Source organism: Trichechus manatus, unplaced genomic scaffold, assembly GCF_000243295.1.
Source record: "Trichechus manatus latirostris isolate Lorelei unplaced genomic scaffold, TriManLat1.0 scaffold00035, whole genome shotgun sequence".
Lineage (NCBI taxonomy): Eukaryota > Metazoa > Chordata > Mammalia > Sirenia > Trichechidae > Trichechus > Trichechus manatus.
In genome coordinates, this window is record NW_004443971.1 from 9,653,474 (window position 1) to 9,677,390 (window position 23,917).

General features: G+C 45.5%; 1 protein-coding gene across 1 annotated transcript in view; it reads left to right on the forward strand.

Moving 5' to 3' along the window:
* Positions 1–22,752, forward strand: part of PM20D1 (peptidase M20 domain containing 1) — a 27,631-nt gene extending 4,879 nt beyond the window's left edge. Inside the window, exons 2-13 of the mRNA XM_004375218.1 lie at positions 839–925; positions 2,572–2,804; positions 3,240–3,326; positions 3,824–3,957; positions 4,233–4,352; positions 5,107–5,182; positions 5,671–5,732; positions 5,983–6,061; positions 10,045–10,116; positions 17,637–17,805; positions 20,851–20,950; positions 22,629–22,752. Coding sequence (XP_004375275.1) covers positions 839–925; positions 2,572–2,804; positions 3,240–3,326; positions 3,824–3,957; positions 4,233–4,352; positions 5,107–5,182; positions 5,671–5,732; positions 5,983–6,061; positions 10,045–10,116; positions 17,637–17,805; positions 20,851–20,950; positions 22,629–22,752 — 1,343 coding nt within the window. The remainder of the gene's footprint in view (positions 1–838; positions 926–2,571; positions 2,805–3,239; positions 3,327–3,823; positions 3,958–4,232; positions 4,353–5,106; positions 5,183–5,670; positions 5,733–5,982; positions 6,062–10,044; positions 10,117–17,636; positions 17,806–20,850; positions 20,951–22,628) is intronic.
* The last annotated feature ends 1,165 nt before the right edge of the window (positions 22,753–23,917 follow it).

The window sequence follows — 23,917 nt, forward strand, 5'->3', positions numbered from 1 at the left end:
AGTCCAGGGACAAGGACTAGAAGGCAGGAGGGGACAGGAAAGCTGGTGATAGGGAACCCAAGGTTGAGAAGGGACAGTATTGACATGTCATGGGGTTGTTAACCATTGTCACAGAGCAATATGTGTACTAACTGTTTAATGAGAAACTATTTGTTCTGCAAACCTTCGTCTAAGGTACAAAAAAAAAAAAAGAATTATCTATGTGAGATCAAATTGACAATAGCAACTCAAAAGGTTGGATGGGAAGCCTAGGGGACAGTGAGTTGAAGATAATGGTGATGGAATAATTTGGAAAAAGATAGTGGGAATAGCAGCACAACTGGAAGAATGTAATCGATATCACTGAATTGTACATGCAGAAACTTTCAAAATGGTGTAACTTTGGCTATGTATATTTTCACCAAAAAAAAAGTCCTCAAGGTCGAGAGAGTGTTGACATGTCATGGGGTTGTTAAACAGTGTCATAAAACAATATGTGTACTGACTGTTTAATGAGAAACTATTTGTTCTGTAAACCTTCATCTAAAGTACAATAAAAAAAAAAATTAAAAAAAAAAAAAAGAATTATATTAGCCTAAGCCAATCCAGAAAACCTGGGTTTAAATCCCAGATCTGCTGCTTGTTGTTGAGCAATCTTGCATAGCTCATTTGACCTGTCTAAGCTTTCTTCCTCATCTTCAAATTAGGAAGAACACCAGTGCCTACCTCTCAGGATTGCTATGCCTTCTGCAATAAGATAATGAATGTGCAAGAGCTTTTCACACAGCAGAGCACCTTAGAAATACCGGTGGCTGTTATAATCCTTCATCTTCTGTCTCTGACTGTCTGACTCTGACAGGCGCCATCCAGATCCCAACAGTGTCTTTCAGCTCTGAGGAGTCCAACACAACAGCCCTGGCTGAGTTTGGAGAATACATTTATAAAGGTAATATATGGTCCACCACACACTAGGGGCAAAGGGTGGTAGGGACAGCATGGGAAACATGGTACTTTTAAAGAAGTTTATTTTGTGCCTGAGCCAGAGGACAACCTAATTCCCATGGGCCTTTTTTGAGTTTTGTACATAGTGGGGAGGTACAGAAGGGAGAACTGAGGTATTAGAATGGAGACAGAGTGGACACTAGAGATTCCCTCTTTGAAGAACTAAGGCATATAGCTATTGGGTCAGAGTTTGAACTCTCCTAATCTTTGCCCTGTATATGTGTCAGTCAATAAATATATGATCACAAAGATAGAAGGGACTCCTTCTACCTGTACAAGGTTCCAGAACTATGCCCCATGTTTCTCCTATCCCTAACTCTGTACACACACTCCACCCACCCAGGCCCTACTCCAGATTCATCAGTAACACATTTCTAAACTTCTAGGCAGTCAACATTCTGAGCTATCATATCAGTCCCCTCCCCTCGCCTCCAGCACCCATGGAGCTGAGCTGGGGAAGGTTGGGTCAGGGGTAAAAGGAATCTTGGAACCCCACCCCTCTTGGAGAGTAGTGAAGCCATCTTCCTAAATCAAATAAAACCAGACTCTCCAAAGTCGTCAGGGGTGGGAGAAGCTGGCCTAGAGGCAACAAGGAGCCCCCTCTCTAACACTCTGGGATGGGGCAGATCTGGGGTTAATTCCCAGTAACCAAACTGAAGCCAGGCTGGAAGTCTTTACTAAGCAATAAACCAAAAAGAAACCCAACAACCAAAAAAAAAAAAAAAACCAAACCTGTTGCCATCGAGTCGATTCCGACTCATAGTGACCCTATAGGACAGAGTAGAACTGCCCCATAGCATTTCCAAGGAGCACCTGGTGGATTCGAACTGCCAACCTTTTGGTTAGCAGTTGTAGCACTTAACCACTATGCCACCAAGGTTTCCTTACTAAGCAATAGGAGATAAAAATAGGAAAGAAATATATGGTGATAATTAACTGGATAACCCAGCTGACAAGATAAAAGCATATTCTTCAGTTTTTTTTCTTCAGGTACCCACAGAGGTGTATGTGGATTCTTTCAGCAAAGCCTAGTGGGAGATTGAAGTTCTTCCATGCATCTGAGGCCACCTGTGTTAGGACCTCCACGTTACCTAATAATTAACATCCACACCTGTGCACAGAGGTGTGGCCTTGAGATAGATGGAATAATCTTTATCTCCATATAGCACAAACAGTAGGAATGTTGTTTTGTTAAAAGAGCCCTGAAAAAAATCTCTGATTTTTTTGTATGTAAGTCATGTTTGATTCCAAGTAATTTGGTACTGGAGCCTGCTATATTCAAAATCTGACACACCTCTAGTCTGCATAGCTCTGTACCTGTACTTGTGATAATATGTTCTAGGTCAGACCAAGCCAGATCTTGTATTGACTGTCTTAGTGGTGGAGTCTTGACATGCATACTATTACATAGTAGGAGTACATTCAAATATGGGGAAGAGGAATTTCAGAGGTTGTCCAGGAAGCTCAGGAATTAGAGCTTGTTAAAAAAAAGAGGGGGGGCGGTGGAACAGGGGAGCAGCAAATGGTAGCTAAACCAAAAGAAACTTACACCTGGCTTTCTCTCCCTGCTTTTCATCCCTCTGCTTCTAGTCTTTCCTACAGTGTTCAGCACCAGCTTTATCCAGCATGAAGTCGTGGGAGGGTACAGCCACCTATTCATTGTCCAAGGCTCGGACCCCAGCTTGCAGCCCTACATGCTGTTGGCTCACTTTGATGTGGTCCCTGCCCCTGCAGAAGGCTGGGAGGTGCCTCCGTTCTCTGGGCTGGAGCATGATGGCTTCATCTGGGGTCGGGGCACACTTGACAACAAGAACTCTGTGACGGTCTGAAACCATACGTTCCCTCTGCCCTGGGGCCCTAAAGATCAACCCAGGGTGGGGTGCCTCAGCTGACCCCTGGGAGGCAGGAGGTTGTGGTAGAAAGAATCTTGGCTCCGGGAGACCTGGGTTCCAGCTATCCGTTTGTCACTTCCCTTTTCTGGGCCTCAGTTTCTCAAGTGTGCAATAGGGGTTAGAGTAGATGGTCTTCAGGGACCCTTTCAGCTTTGACATTGATAAGTTTATATTTTTCTCCAGGGGGTAAAAATTTTATGCAGAGCTCTGCTTCCCCTCCTCCAGTCCCATGGGACCATTTGAATTTGTTCTCTTTAAAGAGAGTCTCTCAGATCCCCGTCCCACCAGCCCTGCTGTAGGCAGCTGCGTGTCTCTGAGTCCCTGGTAGTCCTACTTAGAAAATAACATTGTGCTTCTGTCCCCCAGGCAATTCTACAGGCCTTGGAGCTCCTACTGATCAGGAACTACATCCCCCAAAGATCTTTCTTCATTGCTCTGGGCCATGATGAGGAGGTAGAGTCTCCTTACCCTGTACCCATCTCTGGGGCCCTCGTGGGATGGGGGTACTTCACCCTAGTCCAGTTTGCTCCCCAGCTTCAGGGTCTCCATGATGTACTGTGGTGGTTTGCAAACTTCTCTGCGTGTCTCTGTGCCAGAACTATCTGAGGATCTTGACCCCCAAATGCAGTAGATGTGAATTGTTAACAAACTCCCTGGTGAGTTCTGAGAATGGTCATCCATCACCTACACTTTGAGAAACACTGGAGTGATGGAAAGAGAACTGAACAGGGGGTTAAATGACTGTTGTATTTCCAGTGATGCCACTTACGTTGATGCTAGGCAAGTCACTTTACCCTCTGGGTCCCAGTTTCTTCATTTGTGAAATTAGGGGATGGACCCTTCCAGCTCTGACATTCCAAGATTCTGTGAGGCAGGATTGTCTAGGGCCCTGCTCCATAGGTAGGGGCCGGAGGTCAGGCTGAGAAGGACAGTGGGTTCAATGTCTACAGGTGTCAGGGAGGAATGGCGCTCAGAAGATCTCGACCCTTCTACAGGCGAGGGGTGTCCAGCTAGCCTTCATTGTGGACGAGGGTAGCTTCATCTTGGATGGTTTCATTCCCAACATCAAGAAGCCCTTTGCCCAGTAAGTAACACCTCACCTTGGCAGGGATTCTCACGCCATGTAAGAAACGACCCCAGCCTGATATCTGTAAGTCATGCTGACACAACCACTCCTGCCTTCTTCACCCCAATCCTTGACCAGATCTGAGCTCCCCGTTCCTGTCCTCCTCTAGTGTAAATTTTTTCAGCAACATGAAGCTGACCTCCCAAACCCAGCCTACCACACAGATGGGCCTGTGAGCCTGTGAGATAAGCCTCGCTGGGAGGAAGTCAGGAGGGGTGTCTCTGATCCTACAGGATTGCAGTTGAAGAGAAAGGTGGCATTAACCTCATGCTGCAAGTAAACATGACCCCAGGCCACTCTTCAGCTCCTCCAAAGGAGACGAGCATTGGCATCCTCGCAGCCGCCATCAGCCGGTAAGCAACTCCTGAGCAATTTCCCACTTTGAGTTTGAGGAGTTAAGCTTCCTGCCCTGAAGCTAGGCTAGGTAAGTAGTGGGGGCTGCAGGTTGGACAGAGACACCAGTACCCAGGCAAGAGCTATGGGTCAGAAGAGGATCTCTCAATACTTCATGGTAGCTGGAGTCATCCAGAGTCCAGACAAGCAGTTAGAATTGACAATGGCAATGACTAGTAGAACTGTCTAAATCCTCCACCTGCCCTGGCAGGAAGGCAAGGGTGAATAAGGGCTGCTGGCTGTGGGTAAGGAACAGCAGAGCTCACCTCTGGCTCTGTTGTCTTATCACAAAGTGGAAAGGAGAGGTACATTCATTCAACAAATATTGAACTGAGTACTTGGCATGGTCAAGGCTTTGTGCCACGTGATTGGCATGCAGTGGTGAACAAAACAGATACAGGCCCTGTCCTCAGAGGAGACTGACAGTTCTGCTGCAGTGTGGGAGTGCTATGAGAGTTGATGCACAGGATGCCAGAGGAGGAGGAGATGGGGGTATCCTAACTCACACTTGGTGGTCAGGGGAAGCTCCTGCTGGTGAAGGCGGTCCTGCTGGTGCTTTGAGGAATGGTTGGGTCGGTGGAGGTGGTAGGATTAGAATAGGAGACTTCCCAGCCAGTCTTACTGAAACTTCCTCCTATCTCCTTCCTTCTCTTCTTTGGGCTACTGATCTTTGGCTGGGGTTGGTGAGTCTTGAGGACACCATTTCTCTTCCAGACTGGAGCAGACACCACTGCCTAACATGTTTGGAGACGGGCCACTGAAGACAACATTAGAGCTTCTGGCACATGAGGTGTGGAATGGAGTATCACATACTCCTGGTCAGCCATGCAAGAGGAGGAAAGAGTAGCAGAGGACTAACCTTCAGAGTAATAGAAGGCGTCTACTGCTGACCAGAGCTCTGCCCATTCCCACCCATTCCCAGCTAGTGGCTGAGTCAAGAGGAGGGATCTGGCTTGTTCCCTGGGCCATGATTTTGATGCTTATCAGAGCCCCTAAGGTCTAACCCACCCAGGTACTCTTTGGGAGCTGTTTCCTACCCATCCATGAAGCTGCTGAACAGTTGTTCTAACCAACTGGATAAGCCCAGCCAGGTAATAATTGGCTCCTCATCCCTCACCCTCTAGCAGAGACTGTGTTAGCTGAACCCAGCTGCACCGTGATACCCTGACTGCTGAGGGCCACAAAGGCAGATAGAGAGAGAGAAGCCTAGGCCATAGGTAGAGTGACCTTGTCATACTGACCCCTCTAATTCGGCTGACCTGGTTCTTTTTCTTTCAGTTTTCCTTCCCCACCAATATTATCATGGGCAACCTGTGGCTATCTTGGCCTCTTGTAAGAAGGTAAATTATCTTTCCTTCCCACACATCCCCAATCCCAAACCTACCTCCTCCCTAGTCCCCTCTTCTTAGCTTAACTGGACCTGACTAATTGTCTCCCAACCACCAGTCACTGTATCTAATTCATATACAGGACATCCCTCCTAGTCTTAACGATGTTCAAGGATCAGGAAAGTGAGTGATCCTCCAGCCCTCTTCTTTCTCCCCTCTGAACAATTCTTTCTAACATCTGGGCTTAATCTTTTTGCTTTAGGTTAATGGAGAGAAATTGCATAACCAATCCACTGGTTAGGACCACCACGGCACTCACCATGTTCAATGCAGGGATCAAGGTAGCATTGCCTGGTTCCTCTCAGATACCTTTCTCTCACTCCCCACCCACTCCTCTATCCCTGGGCTGTATCTTCTGCCTCCTCCTTCCTTCTCTGGTTACAAGTTTTAATAAGGATCGGTGCTAGATTGTCCTGTGTCATCAGTTGGCTAAGCCTCAAAAGCAAAGGTTCTTGCCTAGGTTTACAAGCCCTCTGAAATTGCTGGCCAGATTTTGTATGTGTGTACAGGCAGTCCCCAGATTACGAATGAGTTCCATTCCTAAATCTGTCTTTAAGTCGAATTTGTACGTTTAAGTTGGAACAGTTAAGTATATCTAACCATATCTAACCATATCTAACCATATGCCATATCTAACGTCAGGCAGTCAGATGTTTGTCGTATTTATTGTACCTTTCTATGCATAAAAATGTTAAAGAAACACTTCCTGATGCACTAAAACATCTTTAACATAATAATACTGTAATAATAATAATAATGTTTTGATGCATATCACAAAGTAGCACCTGTTTGCTATGACAAACCCTTGTATGTGCCTCGAATTTTTAATATAATAGGCTTTACGCGGGTTGGTTCATAACTGCAGATAAGTAAGTCGAACACTCGTAACCCGGGGACTACCTGTACTTCAGTGAGAGGTGTCCAGGACCCCCCTCAGGTTCTTCAGGTCTGTACCCCCACAAAAAAACCATTACACTAGTGTGAAGAGGGGTTATTTGGGGGTTAATTCTTGTGACCTATGCTCAGGCTATATTTACCTGGCATTTTGGTCATATAGACTAATTTTTCTACCACCAAAAATCTTTTTTATTATTCCTCCCTGTGTTTTGAAAGATTTATCCACCTAACAAGTTTAATGAGTGATTACTATGTCTTCCCCCATCATAACTGGTGTTATCCTCAGCTGAAAGAGAAAAATTCACCTACTACTTATAAAATCTATAACATTTGTGATACTTACAACACTTAAAATATACACATTGTCATCTCCCAAAATATACGAAATATTGGGTGGCCTTAGCAAACATAAATTCTGTAAACTCTATATGAGGTTTACTTTTATAGAAATATGTTCTGAGTAGGTTAATACTTTGATAAATTTTTATTCCAAGAATCACTTTTCAGCAAATTGGTCCACTTTCAGTTAGATGGGCTGCTAAACGGCAGCTCTGTTAAAAGGACCAAGTCACGAACACACTAGTTAGCCTGGGTGTAAGCCTTTCTGAAATCTTGAAGGGAGTTAGACCGTCCCCATTACTATCACTGTCACCAGCACAACTTCAGAGAGCACCATTCACATAGAATACAGTGTGGCCTAGTAGAACTCTGGTAATCTGGAGCCCAGACTGGGCATAAGTGAATGTGCCTTCAAATAAATTCCTGGCATAACTGACTAGAGTGTCCAGTGTATTAGCTGGACCTGAGCTGTCTTCACCAGCTGACTATCGTAGTCACCAAAATAATTATATTGTGTCTTTGCATTTGAATAGTGCTTCTATCTTCCCAAAATACTTTTCACATTTGTTTCTCTATTTGATCCTCCTAACAGCTCTATAGAGTCCCTGGGTGGTACAAATGGTTAATGTGCTGAGCTACTAACTGAAAGGTTGGTGGTTCAAATCCACCCAGAGGCACCTTGGATGAAAGCCCTAGCAATCTACTTCCAAAAGATCATAGCCATTGAAAACCCTGGGGAGCACAGTTCTACTCTGACATATATGGGATTGCCATGAGTCAGAATTAACTAGATAGCAATGGGGGAAAAAAAACAGCCCTATGAGTATTATTGCCCCCATTTGACAGTTGAGAAAACAGAGACTCAGAGAAAGTAATTATTCAAAATCACATAGCTGGAGATTGGAACCCTTATGCACTGCTGGTGGGAATGTTAAATGGTACAACCACTATAGAAAATGATGTGGTGCCTCCTTAAAAAGCTAGAAATAGAAATACCATATGATCCAGCAATCCCACTCCTAGGAATATATCCTAGAGAAATAAGACCCATCACACAAATAGACATCTGCACACCCATGTTCATTACAGCATTATTCGCAATAGCAAACAGGTGGAAACAACCTAAGTGCCCATCAACAGATGAATGGATAAACAAACTATGGTACATACACACAATGGAATACTATTAAGAAAATCTTCTTTTCTGAGCAAGAAATTTGAGCTGGGACTTAAAGGACGGATAGGCGTTTGCTAGAAGTAACACATTCATTGTGGCTAAAAACAATAAAGAGCGATGATGAATCTGCGAAATATCTCACAACATATTGTATGAGACCACTATTATAAAAACTCAAGAAAAGATTTACACAGATCAGAAAACTATCTTTGATAGTTACAAGGGAGAGGAGGAGTGGAGAGGGAAATGACTAACTAGATGGTAGACAAGTGTTAACTTGGTTGAAGGGAAAGACAGCACACAATATAGGGAAAGTCAGTGCAGCTTGACAAAGGCAAAGTCATAGAAGCTTCCTAGACACATCCAGACACCTTGAGGGACTAAGTTACTGGGCTGAGGGCTGGGGACCATAGTCTCAGGGAACATCCAGGTCAATTGGCATGATATAGTTTATAAAGAAAATGTTCTACATCCTACTTTGGTGAGTAATGTCTGGGGTCTTAAAAGCTTACAAGCGGCCATCTAAGATGCATCTATTGGTCCCATCACATCCAGAGCAAAGGAGAATGAAGAAAACCAAAGACACAAGGAAAATATCAGTCCAGAGGACAAGTGGACCACATAAACCCTCTTCACCAGCCTAAGCCCAGAAGAACTAGATGGTGCCCAGCTACCACCACCGACTGCTCTGACAAGGATCACAGTGGAGGGTCCAGGACAGAGGAGGAGGAAAATATAGAACAAAATTCAAATTTGCAAAAAAAGACCAGACTTATTTGGTCTGACAGAGACTGCAGGAACCCCCTGAGACTATGGTCTCGGAAACCCTACTAACTCAGAACTGAAGCCACTCCCAAAGCCCACTTTTCAGACAAAGATTAGACATGCCTATAAAACAAACAATAACACATGTGAGGAACATGCTTCTTAGTTCAATCAGATATACAAGACCAAATGGGCAACTCCTGCCCAAGAAGGCAAGAAGGGACAGGAAAACTGGACGAATGGACACGGGGAACCCGGGGTGGAAAGGGGGAGAATGCTGTCACATTGCGGGGATTGCAACCAATGTCACAAAACAATTTATGTATAAATTTTTGAATGAAAAACTAAATTGTCCTGTAAACTTAAAAGCACAATTAAAAAAAAAATTAAATCACATAGCTAATTTATAACAGCCCAGTTCACCTGTCCCTAGTCTAGTACTTTTTTTGCACCATACCAGTTCAAAGAAAGATACAGTTGGAGGGTCTGCTCTCTCATGGCTTCTGAGGAAAAACGCCTCCATAGCCTAAGTCACTTCTTCAGTGGGTCCTGGCTTCCTCCTGGTCAGGCAAAGAACAGAGTCAGATTTCACAGCTGGATGTGGGAAACCATCACCACCACCGCCTTCATCCCCCTCTGGGGTCGAATACCATGATGGGGCCTACAGAGGCTTGGGGTGCCCTGTCCTGAGTAAACACTAATGCTAAAGGCTTCAGAAATGTCCTGGTGCCTTCAGAAAAGGAGGGCAAGCAGAAGAATTACAATGGCATGGCACACGACCTAAACAGAGATGTCTGGCCAGTCACAGAGAAAGCAGTCTTGCTCTGCGCAATTCTCTGTGACCCCCTCCAGAACCAAGAATTATGATGGTCTGGCCTAAAACCAACATACCCCTCTATCTCTGAACATAACCAAATGTCAAACACCCAGAAAAGGCAGGGGACAGACTAAAGAAAATTAGACCTTGGACCCCTGTCAAATCAACTTCCTTTGCCCTTGCTGGAGGTGGTTGGCATTTCCTGGGCTGGGATCTGAAAAGGGAGTCTTGAGGTTGGCTTAGATTAATGTTTGTGGTTCTCTCTCTAGGTGAATGTCATCCCCCCGGTGGCCCAGGCCACAGTCAACTTCCGGATTCACCCTGCACAGACAGTCCAGGAGGTACGTACCATATGTTTCAGACTACTGGTTCAGCATCAGGGAGGTGTGGCCCTCAGCACTGGGACTTAGCTACAATCCTAGGGCTAGCCCAGTTTCTTGCTTGTTCAGTCAACATTTTTCAGAGGTTTCCTATGCACCAGGTATTTAGCTAAGCTAGGAGAGCTCTGGCTTGGGGGAACTTGGAGTCTGGGGGTGGGAGATGAATATTAATAAATGATAGCAATAGTAGCAAACGTATATAATGGGCTTGCTATGAGTTTCGCACTGTTCTAATATACTTATTCAGTTCTCAAAACAACCCTATGAGGTAGGAACTGTATTACCTTCACTTAACAGGTGAGGAAATTGAGGCACAGAGCAACATAGCAGTTAAGTAGCATGGCCAGCATTACACATCTAGCAGTCTGGTTCCAGACTCTGTGGCTTTAGCCACAACACGGTCTGCGATTGTAACAATTGGGGGTGAATAAATTACCATAGGGCTACTGCAAAGAAGGGGCTGATACTGCCTCCGAGGGTTAGAAAATCTTCTTTTCTGGGCAAGAAATTTGAGCTGGGACTTAAAGGACAGTTATGAGTTTGCTAGAAGTAAGACATTCATTGTGGCTAAAGAGTAGAATAAATTGGGAGAAGTGATGGAAGATGAAAATGGAATAATAGGTTGGGGAACAAGGCTGCATGCTGTGCCGAGGAGGCTGGGCTCTGATCTGTCGACAAGAGAGAGCTGCCAAAGGTCTTTCAAGTGGGAGAATGATAAACTCAGATTTGCTTCCAGGGTCTGAATGCTAATGACCAGGGGAGGATTAGCCAATAGGCAAGGTAAGCACAGTGCTTACCTTGCTTACCAGATCATCTGCAGTGAACAATTTCACATTTTTTTCACCACATCAAAGATTCTGCTTCTAGGTATGACTGGCATCTGTCTTTTTCTCAACCCCGTGGCACCTTCCTTACAGAATCAAAGCCTCTTTTCAAATTTACAGTCCCTGACGGGTGGATGACCCAGTGAGCAAGGGAAGCACGGGCTGACTTGTGTTGATTCACCAATCAATCACACAGGTGAAATTGTTCACTACGGATGAGGGAATCAGTGCAAGTCCGCCTGTGCTTACCTTGCTTACTGAGTCATCTGCCCTGCTGATGACAATGCAGAGGAAGCACTGAGAGGGAAGAGACAGGAAGCTGTTGCGACATCACAGGCAGTGGGCATGAGTGTCAGAACTGAAGTCATGGTTACGGGGTGGAGAACAGGGCACTGACCAGAGGTGAGAGAGATGAGCTCAACAGGATATGGTGGCTAAATGGATGTGGGGTGAGAGAAAGGGAGGACGGCTTCATGATTTTTAACCTGGATAGTTGGCCAGGTGCAGATGCCCTCAATCAAGAATGGGAATTCAGGGAGAAGGGTAAGTTTGAAGAGAGAGATAATGGTTCAAAAGTCTGAGGAGTCTATAATATATTAAGGTTGCTGTGCACCGTTGAATCAATTTTCGAACATAACGACCCCATGTAACAGAGGAAAACTGCCCCACAGGGTTTTCTAGGCTGTAATCTTTATGGGAGCAGATTGCCAGGTCTTTCTCCCATGGATCTGCTGGGTGGGTTCAAACTACCAACCTTTTGGTTAGCAGCTGAGCGCTTAACCATTGTGCCACCAGGGCTCCTAATATATTCATTAAAAAAAAGCCAAACCCCTTGCCATCAAGTCGATTCCGACTCATAGTGACTCTATAGGACAAAGTAGAGCTGCACCATAGGGTTTCCAAGGAGCACCTGGTGGATTCGAACTGCTGACCTCTTGGTTAGCAGCCATAGCCCTTAACCATTATGCTACCATAAAAATAAAAATAATTCGAGTCAATCCTGACTAAACCCTGGTGGCACCACCATAGGCAGTTATAAATACCCCAGGTCTGGAGAGAGAAATGAACTAGAAGTACAGAAAACCAAACACCCTTTGCCATCAAGTCAATTCCAACTCATAGCGACCCTATAGGGCAGAACAGAACGGCCCCATAGGGTTTCCAAGGCCATAATCATCACAGGAGCAGACTGCCACATCTTTGTCCTGAGAAGCAGCTGGTAGGCTCGAACTACCAACCTTTCAGTTATCAGCCAAGCCCTTAACCACTGTGCCACCAGGGCTGCTTAATTGGAACTCTAGAATCACTAAAATCCCATGGGAAAGACACACAAAGTAGGAGAAGGTTGAGGACAGAGCCCTGCAGTGGTCTGCTATGAACATCAGTTTTTAAATTACAAAAATGAATGTATGATTGCAAATTGTGCCAAGTGCTATGACGCAAAGGAACTTGGTGCTATTTGAGAGTATTAACAAGGAACCAGACCTTGTCTGCGGGTCAGGCAAGGCTGCTGAGGAAGTGACGTTGAAGCTGAGATCCAAAGGGCGAGTGGAAGTTCTACAGCTTGGTCAGCGTGTGTGGGAAATCACAGTTTACTTAAGCATCAGGTTGAGCTGGAAAGAATTCAAAAGGTAAATCTTATCCTTCAAAAAGTTATCAAAAACAGGCTACCCAACAACTATCAGATGAATAAGACATTCCAAAAGTGAGCAGGGTGCAGGCAAGTGGTGTTTCCTGAGTCTTTGGTGCAGATAACTGAGAGCAGCCACACTTAGATCTCTGAGGTCTTTTCTCCCTAAGTTCTTTCCCACGGATGGTGTCATTTGTCCTTACACAGGGAGGGAGGCACGCCCCTCATTGCGGGGACTGGGGGACAGGATGACCACCTGCCCGAATCACCCATGCAGCATTTGGGGGAGCTGGGACAGATAGGAGCCTGGACTTTGCTGCTTTTCATCAGATGCCAACGTTTGTCCTCTCCCTGGGGGTTCATGGGGCCAGCAAATCACTTGGTTCCCCTCATTGAGCTTCTTTCCACCAGCTTTTTTCCAGCCTCATTCCAACTCCATTCCCTTTCCAAGGCTGTTTTCCACCCAGCTAGGGCTTTCATCTCCCCAGGTTCTGGCACTCTTCCCTCCCCGCCTTTCCCCTGCCACAGCGGCTTTCCTTTCTGGCCCACCTGATGAAAGCCCTGGAATCCCTAAGTCCATCCTGCCCCCTTACACCAGGGAGGAATGGAAAAAGCTCGCAGGGCCCATTCATCCAGGGCACTTCTCTCCCTCATGCCCCAGGCCTGTGTGTCAGGGGCACTCCCAGCTGGCCTGAGGACCAAGTGTGCAGGGCCTTGAGCTGGACCTGACAGAAACACTGGTAGGCCCCAGAGTCCTCCTCCTCCATCTTTAACTGGTCTCTCCCTTGTTCTAGACTCAGATAGGTCTCCAGCACCTCTCTTTGCGGAGAAAGAGTCTTCAGAAATTTAGTAAGCTGCCACATGGAAAGGAAAGTTGATTCTGTCATCATTGTCTTTATTGGACCTGTTGTAATGTCCCTTCTCATTTTTTATTTTGGTTATTTGCATCTTCTCTCTTCTTTATCAGTCTAGCTAAAGGTTTGTCAATTTCACTGATCTTTTCAAAGAACTAACTTCTGGTCTTATTGATTCTCTATTGTTTTTCTGTTTTCAATTTTATTTATTTCTGCTCTGATCTTTATTTCCTTTCTTTTGGTAGGTTTACGCTTTCTCTTTCAAGTCCTTGGAGTTTCCAAGTTAGGTCATTGATTTGAGATCTTTCTTCTTTTTTCCTGTAGGCATTTATTGCTGTACGTTCCCCTCTGAGTACTGCCTTCACTGCATCCCATATGTGTTGGTATGTTGTGCTTTCATTTTCATTTGAGTGTAGGAAATTTGTGATCTCTCTTTTGATTTCTTCCTTGACCTATTGGTAGTTTAATAGTGTGTTGTTTAATTTCCATATGTTTGTGTATTTTCCAGTTTTTTTTTTCTGTTGTTATTGATTTCTAGCTTCACTTCATTGTGGTCAGAGAAAATAACTTGTAGGATTTCAGTCTTTGTAAATTTATGAAGACTTGCTTTGTGACCTAACATGTGGTCTATCCTGGAGAATGATCCACGTGCACTGGAGTAGAATGCTGTTGGTTCTGAATGGGCTTCAAGGAGTAGAAAGAAGGCCAATGGGAGATGTTTCAGGAGCCTCCACTTAAGGGAAAAATTTGGAACATACTATCTTGGAAGATGATATGCTCCTCATCACTGAAAGAGTTCAGTCAGAGGCTGAATGTCTACCTATCCAAGATGTTCTAGAGAAGACTTAGTTTTTCCTTCCTTCATTCATTCACTCACGAAGTGTATATTGAGTGACTACTATGAGCTCAAACACACCAACGATTATGACCAGGCAATGTGTTGTTCTGTTATACATAAGGTCACCATGAGTTGGAGCCAACTGGATGGCAACTAACAATAACTATGAGCTAGTTATTCACTTGGGATAAGGGTGAACAAGACAGGATGCTTACATTCTTGTGCAGAAGAGTCAGCAATATCGAGTAATCAAATGAACAAGGTGATTTTTTTTTTCTCTAACGGACAGAAATTTATTTCATCACAGTTTAGAAAGCTAGAAGCCGGAATTCAGGGCACCAGCTCTAGGGGAAGGCTTTTTCTCTCTGTCAGCTCTGGGGGAAGGTCCTTGAACAAGGTGATTTTTTTAAGTGGCAAGTAGCACAAAGAAAATAATAGGATGAGGTATCACAGAGAGATTGTGGAGTGAGGGTGGAAGCAATAAGCTACTATAGCTATAGTGGTCAGTGAGGGCCTCTCTGAGGAGATGTTTACACTGAGACCTGAGAAGAAGCCAGCCTACAAAGACCTGGGGAACAGCGTTCCAGGCAGGAGAGCACCAGCCCAAAGAGGGGAACAGTGCTAGGTGTGCTCTAATTCCCACAGAGGTGGGATTTTGCTGAGTGTTACGACGTGTCTAGCACTATATTGTATCCTATGGAGGATATACCAGTATCAAAAATTAAAAAGGAGAGACGTTACAGGAAGTTGAACCTCAGTTCACTGTAAGGAAGACATGCATAACCGAGTTGCTCACAAATGGTATGTGACATGTGATGGTGAGCGTCCAGCCTCTGGAAGTGTTCAAGCAGAGGCTGGATGACAGCCTGCTGTGATGTTTTAGTAAGTAGTCCCACAGCAGGATGAAAGCTGGGCTTGTTAACTCTAAGACCTTACTAATTTTTAAGTATCCGTTGTCCTTGCCTTCAACAAATTAACCGTTCACTTGAGAGGAAGATGTATCTACAAACAAGACAATTAGAGAGCAACATAATGGTGTATAATTAAGTGCTAAATTGTGGGAATGTGCTATAAGGACTGCGAGAGATCAGAGAAATCAGACTAATGTGCTCTAAAGGAAACTTTGATGCCCCTTCCACCATTGGCACGTCCCTCCTCCTAGTTCTAGTCCCAGCCGTGTGTCTCTGATTATTGCCTAATCAGCTAACGTTTATTGAGGGCTTACTCCGTGTGCCAGGCACTGGCCTAAGGATGTTAAATATATTATTAACTCAAGTAATAGTATCAACAACCTCCTAAGGTAGGTGTTACTATAATCCATATTTGAACAGTTGAGCAAGCTGAGGCACAAAAAGGTTAAAGAACTTGCCTGAGGCCACACAAGTAGCTGTCCGAGGCACAAAGTTTGGTGTCACTCCTCAATTTTTGTACATGCTGCTCTCCACGTGCCGGATTGTCTCTTGCTCCTTCTCAATTAGTCTACTTCAAACTCTGACTCAAAGTTCCGGCCACTAGGAATCTATCTTAGGTGAATCCCACCCTCGTTCTGCCTCTACCCCACACCAGCCAAACCTGTATGTACTTCGGGAGCAGTAATGCTTAGCCCTTGTGAGGCCAGACAGACCTTGTGAGACCCACCCAGCCTAGTGATCCTGACTGAATAACCCTGGGCAAGTTACTTAACGAGACAACTCCTGTTATTATTTTTATTGGTTTCCATCTTTTAAATTTCATGTATCCAACATTATTGCATGCCTTTCATATGCTTGGCACCGGAAGTACTGAAATGGAGTAGACTTACTCTCTGCCCTTGAGTCAGGGGCTAGCCTAGCAGCTAGTGGGAAATCTGGGCCCTTGTGCCCTCTCCACTGAAGATGTCCAGTCTGTGTGCTCACTTCGATTTCTGGGGCCAGGAATCTCCTAGGAAGTTGGGACAGGGAGTGGTGTGCACAGTCTCACCCCACTTTGTAGGAGATGACTTCAAGGACCTCAGAATACACTGAGATAGTAATTAACGTTTGTGTTTGACTATTTGGGTCAGACATGCCAGAGGGAAAATGAGTTCTGATGGTGAATTGCCGCCTCCACCTATCCAGCAGCAGGGAGTTTGGTTTGGCTCAAATGGTGGTTTCTAAGCCAAAAACAGGAGTCTCTGGGTAGTATAAATGGTTAACGCACTCAGCCGCTAACCAAAAGGTTTGAGTCCACCCAGAGATGCCCCAGGAGAAAAGCCTGGTGATCTACTTCTAAAAAATCAGCCATTGAAAACCCTATGGAGCACAGTTATATTCTGACACACATGGGGTCACCATGAGTCAGAGTTGACTTGATGGCAACTGGTTAAGCCAGAAGTAGAAACTCGCATTTCCTTTCGACACTCAGCTCCTAGCATGTGTCTAGGGGACCCTGACCTGAAAGGAGTCTGTTGAGGTAATGCTCCCATTCAGGTGATCCCAGCTATGGGACACCCTCCTTCTTGGGCAGTCAGTGTTAAAGCAACTACTGATCAAGTGAGTTGGGACTAGTGCTGGAGCTTTCTCTGAGTGGCTGGGTAGGTTTTAGGGGCCACCCTAAACCAGCTTCCTAGTCTATCCCCACATGGCTCCATGTGACCTGATCCTCAGGGCCTGGTCTGCATCCTGCCTGGGACCAAGAACTTTGCTAGATTCAGCTCCAGTCATTTCAGACTGAATTTTTGGGGAGCTTCCTCAGGTTCCTTCCTGAGGAAAGGAGGCAAAGAGAGAAAACTGGAATATGAGTCCCTCAAGTCCTGACTTTTTGTCTGTGTTGAGCTCATCTTCCTGGCTTCAGGGCAGTGGGTCACAAACAGGAAGCAGGGATGCCCAGAAAGGGGAAAGAAAGGTATGTGACCCTTTCATTACCTGTTTGAGACTCCCCCAGCTTGAGATGAGGTCATCACATCCATCCCCCTGCCACAGGATCATTGAGATTCATATTCTGCTGTCTCTTCTACACCACTTTCACCCCTTCCTTCTATGCTCAGTCCTCTGGCCCATGGCTCACATCCCAAGGTGAAGAACACTTAATTCTCTACTTTTCCAATTCCCCATTGCACTCGTGGCTGGAAGACAAGCCTTCCAAACATCTAACCTAAATCTATCATGCTGCAGATTACTTTTCAAGAAGACCCAGCTCTTAGATCTCCTATAGCCAGCCAGTCAGCGGGAATTGAGGTCCCAGTGCTAAAGTAATGAGCCCTCTCTGTATTCTCTAGGGCTTTGCCTTGCAGAAGAGAAATTAGGACTATTTATATCATATGGTAGTTGGATAGCAGATCAGTAAGAAATCGAACTCCCTTTGTTTCCACCCTGGAGGTCTTAGCACTGGTCAAGAACATCGTGGCTGATGACCGAGTCCAGTTACACGTGTTGAGTGCCTTTGACCCCCTGCCCGCCAGCCCCTTTGATGACCAGGCCTTGGGCTACCAGCTGCTCCGCCGGACCATACAGTCCGTCTTCCCGGAAATCAATATTGTCGCCCCAGGTATGACTTCATCAGCTGTGGCTGGAGGGAGGTGCGGGGGGAGGTTGGTATCGTTTCCTATCTCATGTCCGCTGCCCCACCCCCATGCCAGCTGTTTAGCCTGGAAACAGCTGGCTACTTCCCCTCCTGATGGGACTGGAACTGTATTTTCCCCTCAGAGTAGAAGTGACAAAGTAAACAGGAAAAGAGCAGAAACAATAAATTAGGTCAGTCAAGCCTGGGTCCTTGCTTAACTTAGGCCGGCCACTGAGACTTGGAGGGGAGGATTGGCCTGGACTCCCCCCCTCCTCTGTAGGAGCCACAGAGGGGACCAGGTTCCTCCCAGATTCTGGTTCTGATCCATCTGAGGATAACAGCTCAGCAGCAGGGTTCAGAATTCTCAGCCCAGAAAAGGCTCAGGGCCCCCCTCCACCGTTCCCAACCAAGACCAAAGCCAACAGTTCTGTGTCTAAGCACTTTCCCCAGTCTTCTAGCAAACCATCCAAATCTAGGTAGTATAGACAGTTGTTCACGAATGTAAGAGTGGAAAAGGATCATCCAGGGAACTTGCTAAAATGCAGATTTCCTGGACCCACTCCCAAAGATTCTAGTTAACCAAATCTGGGATGGGGCCCTGGGATCTGCTTTTTTAACAAATACCCAGGGGATTCTTACACAGATAATGGCTGATCACAGGTTGAGGATCTCTGATCTGTGATGTGAGGATGAGATGCTCTAATGTTAAGGTCTGTTGTCCTTAATCTAGGTTCAATCATGGATTTCCCTCAAAGTTTGCTGAGCTCACACTTAGGACCTGGTCTGTGCTAGGCATGGGCCCTCAAGGAGCTTAGAGTGAAAATTTTCATCCACAAATTCAGGTGTACAAAAAGTAGCTTTTTTAAAAAAAAAAAAATTATCTTAAATCTGACCATAAGCCCCCCCTCATTAGAAATTCAATCTCAGACATTACTGAGGCCTCCAAGCACGTCTTGAATTAGTTCCTCAGGGTCTTATGCAGCAGCACAGCATCAGAGTCTCTCAGCCAGTGGTCACTGGTCCTTGTGGTTACCTCTGAGACACCCATGCCCTAGCCAAAGGTTGCTTCAGGTTAGGGGTTTCCTGACTTCCTGGTCTGGTTGAGGACTGGGGTCTTTGACTCTCGACCTAAAAGTCATACATCCCCTCTGATGTCCTGCCACATCCTCAGAGTCCTGCTACAGAGCAGGGCCTGCGTCCCCGCCATCCGAAGACCCTGCCCCTCACTGTCCCAGGATTTTCCTCTCTTGGCCCTCAAGAGGTCCCTACCCCATCCCCTCCTTTCTGGGACACTTACCATAATCGCACCAACAGGGTTAGGGTTTTACAGAAAAAAGTTAAGCAGAAATTGACTGGCCGAAATCCCCCAAAGCAAGGAATTGTGAAGGCCTACCTACCTATCTGAAACCAGGAAAGGGAAATAGAACAAAACGCAAATTCCCATCTCAAAGCATCCACCACACTTGAGTTGATGCCCCAGGCTACCTTTTCACTAAGAACACTGCTATTAGCGACAAGTCCCAACCCTAGCTAGAGCAAAAAACTGGAGAGAGTGTCCTGGGACTTTCCAAATGTGAGTTTGGACTCTAGGATGACAAGGCCATCCTTCAAAGGAAGAGAATAACAAGAAATTATGTTCTACTTCAAGAGGATTGCATTTTACAGCAGTAAAGTTCCCTCAAGGAGCTCTAGTGGTACAATGGTTAAGCACTTGGCTGCTAAACAAAGGGTCAGCGGTTCAAACCCACTAGTTGCTTTGTCGGAGAAAAGACCTGGTGATCTGCTCCCATGAAGACTGCAGCCTAGGAAACCCTATGGGACAGTTCTACTCTGTCCTATAGAGTTATCTATAGAGTCACTATGAGTCTGAATAGACTCAACAGCACACAACAACAACAAACCAAGTTTCCCCTGAGGGTATTTACTTCTGACCTAGGGTAATAGAAACCAAGAGGCAAGCAATAAAGAAGTAATATCTACCTAAAACCAAACAATACTTTGGCTTAACCAGTAAAAAATGTCTGCCTTAACATTAATCTCTTTTAAGAACTATCTGTATGGGATCAGGTGGAAATCCTGGTGGCACAGTGGTTAAGAGCTATGGCTGCTAACCAAAAGGTTGGCAGTTCGAATCCACCAGGTGCTCCTTGGAAACCCTATGGGGCAGTTCTACCCTGTCCTCTAGGGTTGCTATGAGTCAGTATCAACTCGACTGCAACGGGTTTGGTTTTTTCAGGTGTATGGGATCAAGGAGCCCTGGTTGCACAGTGGTTAAGTGCTTAACTGCTAACCAAAAAGTCGGCGGTTCCAACCCACCAGCCACTTTTTGGGAGAAAGGCGTGGCAGTCTGCTTCCATAAATGTTACAGCCTAGGAAGCCCTATGGGGCAGTTCTACTCTGTCCTATAGGGTTGCTATGAGTTGACTGGACAACAATGGGTTTGGTTTTTGTTTGTTTGTTGGTATATGGGATCAAATTGACAACAGCGACCTAAAAGATTAGATAGGAACCTTAGAGGGCAGTGTGTGTTAATAGGGGAGGAACAGCTCAGAAAGGGAGGATGAGAAATGGTTGCACAACTCCAAGAATGTAATCAATGTCACTGAATTGTACGTGTAGAAACTATTGACTTGGTGTATGTTTTGCTGCATACACAACAAAATATATATTAAAAAAAAAAGAAGTGATATCTAGATGTCTGTTTCTAAAATAGCAAATGCCCATGGCTGTGGGTGTGAAAATGAAGATAACTACCCTGGTCATCATGGAGAGAGGGAATTTAGTTTTGACTCATTCAAAGGATAATCTCACTCATGTCCTTGAGGGTCAATTCCATGTTCCTGGTGTTTTACTAAGGTTTTGAGAATGGGCAGCCTGGATGACAAAAATTCACAGCCACAGACCCCCAAAGGACCAGGCATTGCTGTATAGTACCCAGGCACGCTAATTTTCCAGCCAGCCCACCTCCAGCCACTTCCCTGGCTTGGTTGCTCACATAAAGCCCCATTCCTCTTAATCTTCCGTTTCTAGGTACTTGTATTGGCAACACAGACAGTAGACACTATATGAACCTCTCCAATGGCATCTACCGATTCAACCCACTCTACCTCCAACCTCAGGGCTTCAGTAGGTGAGTGGAACAGATTTAAGCAGCAAGGGGGAAGAGAGAAGACACAACTGACCTGGCCATTTCCCACCTCATTCTCCTGACAGTCCACAGAATGGGGAAAAATGTGGTTTGCACAAACTAAAATGGAGTTATCATAGAACCTGGCTGGCCAACAGTCCTCATTGCCACAGTCTTGACACTTCCCTAGAACTTGTGGGAATTGGCCCCTACTTTTCAGGGGTGCAGATAATCAGGTGATTGGTGAGAACCTGGTGGAATTCTGGCCCTTGGGTGCTAATCCCTGCTCATCCTTCTGTGGGAGCACATTATCCCTGGACGTCATTTTCTCCATCCACAGAATGGGGAGACTCCTCAGAGCTCTCACCATTCAGTGAAAGGCAGACACCTATGAGGTCAGAGGTGGGCACATGCTTTAAATTCTCAGAAAAATACACACTGTGGAAATCTAAAGCATAACTGCTGTGTGTGGATTACTGTTTCGTGGGTTCTTTGGAGTTCCAGGGTGGTGCAAACAGTTAAAGGAACCCTGGTGGCACAGTAGTTAAGCGCTTGGCTGCTAACCAAAAGGTCGGGGCCACAAACCCATCAGCTGTTCCTTCGGAGTAAGATGTGGCAACCTGCTTCCATTAAGATTACAGAAACCCTATAGGGCAGTTCTACTCTGTCCTGTAGGGTCACTATGAGTTGGAATCAGGTTGACAGCAATGGATTTAGGTTTTTTTTTTCTTTTTTGGTTGCAAACAGTTAACTTACTCAGCTGCTAACCAAAAGGTTGGGAAGTTTGAGTCCACCCAGAGGTGCCTTGCAAGAAAGGCCTGGCAATCTACTTTTGAAAACTCAGCCATTGAAAATCCTATGGAGCACAGTTTTACTCTGGCACACATGTGGTAGCCATGAGTTAGAATCCACTCCGTGGCAACTTTTTTTTTTTTCCCAGCAAATTTTTAATCCCAGGGTGGGGAGTGATTTCTCTTTCCCCTCTCAGCATTTTATTACGTCCAGACCTATTTTCCCCACCATGAATCAGTTGCCAACAGAATGAAAACTCTGAATATGAGCTTTAGAACAGCTTTCATGTTTTGCTTTGTTTTTAAAGTGGATAGTTAGCTACTCTAAATTTCCTTTCATCTTTGAGATTACATGTGTGGTTTGGTTGTTGTTTATTTTGTTTTGTTGTGTTGTGGGGAGGCCGGTTGGTGGGCATGAGATCTGATAGCAGAGTTCCTAAGCGAAGCAGAGACTCAGATAGGTACTCTGGGCAGTTGCCCTCCCTACTGTCTCATGCTCCTAGTAAGTTGGGGGTTGGAAGACTGGCTGAGAGATAAGTCTAGCTAGACACCTGGCCTAAAAGAAAGAGAATTAGGAAGCTAGATCTCCTGGAGGAGAAATTACCAAATGGATTCCAGTGCAGGAGATGATTTTGAACTCCCTCGGAGGTAATTCATTATCTACCCCACCGTTCTTTGCCGTGACCATGGATCCTTGAGGGATGACCAACATGTCTTACAAATGGCCTCTCCCACCTGTCCCCTTCCTACCGCTGGAGGGTCAGAGGTCTATGGCTTTAGGGGATGCAGGGGTGAGGAGGTGAAGAGGGGGTGCTCTTTAATAACACTTGTACTATAGCAACTGGCTGTCTCCTCTCCTCCCTGAAATGCATCATCTCTCATTCCTTTAGCATCCACGGAATCAACGAGAAAATCTCAGTCCAAGCCTATGAGACCCAGGTGAAATTCATCTTTGAGTTGATCCAGAATGCAGACACCGACCGGGTGCCTGTTCCTCATGTGCACGAACTATGAGGTCGGGGTGCCAGCTGGGTTGGAGTGCCCAGCCCTGGGCCAGGACTAACCCAAGGGAAAAAGCCAATCTTGGTGACACTTCTGGCCAAAACTACATTGTAATGCATTGCCCACCTGCCTTGCTCACTCCTAGACTCACCCAATAACATGGCCAGGGGAAAAGGGCTGCGCAGCAGGAATCTGGCTTTTCCCTTCCTCCTGGCATCTCCATCCTTCAGCTGCCTGGCTTTTACTGTCTCGCCTGCATTAGAACTGTCTGGCTTTTCTCTTTAATGCTGGTTATATAGTTGCCCTGCCCTCCAGGCCTGATTTAGCAAATGCAGAATTAAAAAATCTCAACCAGATTTTACCTGGTAAAAGTTTTTAATTTAAGGCACTCTTGCTGCTGGGCTGCCTCCTCCAGGGCTTATGTATTTCTCTGTGCTATAACTTCCTTTCCACTTTTTTCTTCCTGTCCTTTAAAGTTCCTGGGTGGCACAAACAGTTAGTAACCTGAAGGTTGGTGGTTTGAACCCACCCAGCAAGTGCCACAGAAGAAAGGCCTGGCAAGCTGTTTCCATAAAGATTATAGCTGAATATATGCAAAACCAACAGCCAACATTATACTCAATGGAGAAAGGCTGAGAGCCTTCCCTTTGAGAACAGGAACGAGACAAGGATGTCCACTATCACCACTCTTATTCAACATTGTACTGGAAGTCCTAGCCAGATCAATAAGACACAAAAGAGAAATAAAAGGTAGCCAAACTGGAAAGGAAGAAGTAGAACTATCTCTGTTTGCAGATGACATGATCCTATACATAGAAGACCCTAAAGATTCCACAAGAAAATTACTGGAACTAATAGAAGAATATAGTGATGTTGCTAGGTACGCGATCAGCACACAAAAATCAGTTGGGTTCCTCTACACAAACAAAGACTACTCTGAAAAAGAAATTAAGAAACTAATGTTAAGTGCCGTCAAGTCGGTTCTGACTCATAGTGACCCTATGCACAACCGAACGAGACCCTGCCTGGTCCTGCGCCATCCTCACAGTCGTTGTATATTTGAGCCCATCGTTGCAGCCACTGTGTCAGTCCATCTCCTCAAGGGTCTTCCTCTTTTTTGCTGACCCTGTACTTTACCAAGCATGATGTCCTTCTCCAGGGACTGGTCCCTCCTGAT